The sequence below is a fragment of the Nicotiana attenuata genome, chromosome 12, assembly GCF_001879085.1.
Source record: "Nicotiana attenuata strain UT chromosome 12, NIATTr2, whole genome shotgun sequence".
Taxonomy (NCBI): domain Eukaryota; kingdom Viridiplantae; phylum Streptophyta; class Magnoliopsida; order Solanales; family Solanaceae; genus Nicotiana; species Nicotiana attenuata.
The window spans coordinates 27349208-27353687 of NC_032000.1; the positions used below are offsets into that span (position 1 = coordinate 27349208).

Sequence of the window (4480 nt, forward strand, 5' to 3'; positions counted from 1 at the left end):
TCCAAATCATCTAAACAACCCCCACAATTGAAGCACAATAAAGACCTACCCATTTAAGTATCACACAAGTCCACAAGAAGCAATTACAAAGAGAGAAAACATAAAAGAAAGCAAAAATTTAAAAAAAAATTAACACTATTCTTAACTAGGGTTTACTTAATCTACAACAAAACTAAATTACACTAATTGAGACGAAGAAATAGAAAAGGGAGAGGAGAAACTTACTTGATGGAAGAAGGGAATGGGTGGGTAGTGTTGGGATGGAGATTTGGAGAAGGTGATAATGGAGGTTTTGAGTGGGGGGGTGATTTGAAAGAGAAAAGAAAAGAAGAAGAAGAGAGGAGCGTGGGTTTGGGGGGTGTTAGCTGCAGATATGAAATAAGGGTTGGGGTGGGGGAGGGTTTATGTTATTTAGAAAAAAAAGGGGGAAATNTTATGTTAATTAGAAAAAAAGGGGAAATAATAATTAAAAAAAAAATTCATACCTGGGCCCGACTGGGTCTGCCGCGGTCGCGGTTGAACTGCGGCCACACACCTTCTCTGAATCTCAACTTATCCGCGACCATCTTCTACCGCGGTTCTGCCGCGGTCGCGGTGGAACCGCGGCAGTCCTTTTTTAGGCTTGGCTTGAGCTGCTTCGCTTGGTTCATTTGGCAAAATTTTACGATTGGCCTCTTTTTCTCCATATTTGATCCCAAAAGTACTCCATAGCATTCTCTTGTCATATATCACCTGCAAAGCATGAAAAGCACTAATAAGAGCATTTTGTTATCACTTTTATCATCAAAACTATACAAGAAGGTGGTTCTTTAGGGCCTAGTTATAGTTAAATTCACCTATTATCAACCAACAATGATTTCATATTGAGATTATATTGTTTTCTCAAATTAATATGGTGTTAAATAGATAATTTTTCTGAGTGAACTCATGTCATTCGTACCAATTTTTTTTTTTTTTGAGAAAAAAGAATGAACATGAATGTGGTGGGAAACATTGTCGCTCATATTAACAAACAGTTGAGAGTAGTGATGAGTTAGCCAGAGTGCTAATAATAGAGACTTTCTTTTTCTGAAAAAAAAAAAGGTGCTCAGAGTCTAGTTAACTGTTACAAAAAAATATCAAGCTAAAAAGATCCTCAAAGAAAATATCAAACAAAAAGAAGAGGTTATAAGCAAATTCCCAGAAAACTCCAAGATTAGATATTCAATTTGCAAAAATTTCCAATCAAATCAACGTAGTAGCCACTTCACGGGTCCCACGCCGGGGCCATCGCAAACTTTCCCACGTGACATCTCCCGCAATTCCATACTCAATCCATGACCACACCCTACTAAAAACTCGCCACGTCACTCTTCTTTTATTATATTAAAATGCTTTTCAATTACGTTTTCTGCTTCCACTTTCCACTCTCCAATCCCATACTCTCTTACTCCAAAATCTTCACTCTTCGTAGCTTCGTTAATTCAACTTCCTCGACTTTCTTGAAGCTTCTTCTTTGATTTTCTCGTTTTTTCACTTGAAACCGATTCACCGACGCGTTGCCTTGCTGATTTCGAGGTAAAGTTGTGTAAATTTTGCAACATTTATGCTTCATTTCATTGACATATTTCAAGCTGATTGATCGAACTCGAAGCTGTTTCGATCTGAAAATCGGTTATTTAATGTTCGGATTGATGTTGTGGTTCAATCCTAATTATTTCAATTGAATTTTAGCAAAATTTGTTGTTAATTCCACTGTTTTCATGCTTTAATGTATATTATCAAACTCGAATTTTCAAATTCCGGCGCGTTTAACCGTTGAATTCAAGCGTAATCATGGCAAGTTTCGGGATGGCTCTGAACATAACTCGAACGCTGCTCTGATATTTTATTTAAAAATAAAAAAAAAGAGAAAGAGAAAGCTGCTCTGAATGTACAAAAAGTGCTCGATGAACTTTAACCACCGACATTTCATTTGATTAATACATACACGAGTCATACAAGTATATTATTGTATGCACTTTATTGTCTCGAAAGTATTCCGGTTATGGTTGATTCATTTTTATAAGCTTTGAGTTGTTCGTTGCATTTTATTCTATTAAGTGTTCTTCTGTGAACTGAAATTTTCTGAATAGGTACACACCACAAGTTACATTGATTATACGCAAACAGTCCATTGCTTTTGTTTATACGAGGTGTCTGTATTAATTATTTTTTGTGTTATATTAGCAGTGAATTTGGGTATAGAGGGAGAATATGAGTAATTCCATAGGGAATAACTTGCTGCACCAGGGATTCCTTACCTCAACAGTGTTGGAACATAAAAGTAGAATCAGCTCTGCTTGTGTTGGAGGCAACTCTTTGTTTCAACAGCAAGTGATCTCCCAATCGCCTTTATCAACTGAATTTCGAGGTAACAGGTTAAAGGTGCAGAAAAGTAAAATACCAATGGGAAAGCAGCGTCCTATTTCTTGTTCTCCTCAGGCTGTACTAACCACTGATGCCTCTTCTGAGGTAAATGCTGAACCTACACACTTACCTGTTTGACAACATGTCAACATCTGATTTTTCTACAGTAGTTACCAACTCAATTTGGTCATCAATTGGAGTATATTTTCTCTCTTATTATTGTACTGTTAGCCCGTTGCTTGGATGTTTTGTTCATTCATTTACCGCGAAAAATATTGGTCGTTCGCTTCCTTTTTCTGATTTATTCTGCTTGGTGCCTAGAAATTGACATCTTACTTCTTTCTCATAGTTGCCGCTACAATGCAAACATGGTATCTGAGGAACTATGTGTAAATGCTGATAATGCCTATGAGATCACTTGAACTTGTCTTTTTTCTTGTTTCTTTTATCCTCAAATTTTAGATTTTATTCCTGCATCATATTTGTTGATGGAGTGGGACTCTCCTTGAAGATCAGTTGCTATGACAAAAGAATTCTTCTAAAAGCAAATCATGATCGAGAATAGATGTCTAATTTTTTCTCTCAGTGCTACCATAGATAGCCAATAAAACTAGAGTTCGAGATGGGAAACAAACACTGGGTAGTTTGTGTATTGTGGGAATGTATAATGAGGGGAAAAGAAAAGATAAGTGTCATTTATTGCTAAATATAAAGAGCATAAGAATTAGATCTCAGCATCCATGGTATTTAGTTACCTATGCAAATATCTTTGTAATATTCCCTATTTTAAATGTTTTTTCTTTTGAACAGCTTGCAGAAAAGTTCAGCCTAGAAGGGAATATTGAGCTACAGGTACACAAGTGTGATATTACTCTGGCAAAATGAATTTATATTCTGACTTGCTTGTAAAAAAGGAGCCTATATGTCTCATGATGGTTATGCAAATTTGTTCCTGCACTTTAACAGGTTGATGTTAGGCCTCCCACTTCAGGTGACGTGTCCTTTGTGGATTTCCAAGTTACAAATGGCAGTGACAAAATGTTTTTGCACTGGGGGGCAGTAAAGTTCGGGAAAGAGTAAGTTCAGTTGCAAATTGGATCTTCGTCATGTTGAGAAACCTTAAGCTTGTGACAACTAATTGTCCTTGTACTATTCTCTATATGATTATCTTAGAACATGGTCTCTTCCAAACGATCGTCCAGATGGAACCAAAGTGTACAAGAACAAAGCACTTAGAACTCCTTTTGTTAAAGTAAGTTGGAAATCGTCTCCCAGCTCTATTTGATGGATTAAGTTATGATGAAAAATTGATGACTTTATTGTTGATTTAGGCTGGCTCTAACTCCATCCTGAGACTGGAGATACGGGACGCTGCTATAGAAGCTATAGAGTTTCTCATATACGATGAAGCCCAAGATAAATGGTAAATGACTATGTTTGTGAAAGAACAACATAGCATTTTGATTAAAGAGCTGTATGCATTTCATTCTCTTTCTTCTTCAGGATAAAGAATAATGGTGGTAATTTTCGTGTCAAATTGTCAAGAAAAGAGACACGAGGCCCTGATGTTTCAGTTCCTGAGGAGCTTGTGCAGATCCAAGCATATTTGAGGTGGGAGAGGAAGGGAAAACAGAATTACACCCCTGAGCAAGAGAAGGCAAGTAACTTATTCCTTTAGTCCTAGACCTTTCTGGTGCACTCGTACTGCAAATTGTTCGTGTCTCCAAAAACATCAGTTAGTTGATCATTCAAGCTGATCTTAAATTTCAAGCTTTTATTTTCTGCTGAAATGAGCATTAGATTATTGCAATTCTCAACCGTAGTTGAGGATTTCTATGGAATTTAGTGTCTACTATAATCCTGTGCATTCCTATGCATGAACACAAATAACAGGTTGATCTTCTTTGTAGTTATTTACATGCTTTCTCAGAATATGTCAACTGGTTGTTTGGTTCATGGACAGGAAGCGGTGGGACTATTGTTGCTCCCTGTTGCAGAGAGAAGAAGACTCTTACTAAGGGGTCAACGGACTTAGTTTCTAATCGCCATTTCTCCCATGCTAAATAGCATGGTTGGTTTGGGGGGGGGGGGG

At 37.1% G+C, this 4480-nt stretch overlaps 1 protein-coding gene across 3 annotated transcripts in view; it reads left to right on the plus strand.

The window, feature by feature from the left end:
- Positions 1388 to 4480, plus strand: part of LOC109235479 (alpha-glucan water dikinase, chloroplastic) — a 14427-nt gene continuing 11334 nt past the window's right edge. For 2 of the 3 annotated variants that reach the window (XM_019401603.1, XM_019401605.1), the window contains exons 1-7: positions 1388 to 1557; positions 2212 to 2493; positions 3199 to 3240; positions 3355 to 3464; positions 3562 to 3640; positions 3720 to 3811; positions 3892 to 4045. In XM_019401603.1, coding sequence (XP_019257148.1) covers positions 2236 to 2493; positions 3199 to 3240; positions 3355 to 3464; positions 3562 to 3640; positions 3720 to 3811; positions 3892 to 4045 — 735 coding nt within the window. In that variant the 5' untranslated portion in view covers positions 1388 to 1557; positions 2212 to 2235. Of the gene's footprint in view, positions 1558 to 2208; positions 2494 to 3198; positions 3241 to 3354; positions 3465 to 3561; positions 3641 to 3719; positions 3812 to 3891; positions 4046 to 4480 lie in introns of all 3 variants that reach the window. The other variant, XM_019401604.1, reaches the window with a different exon arrangement.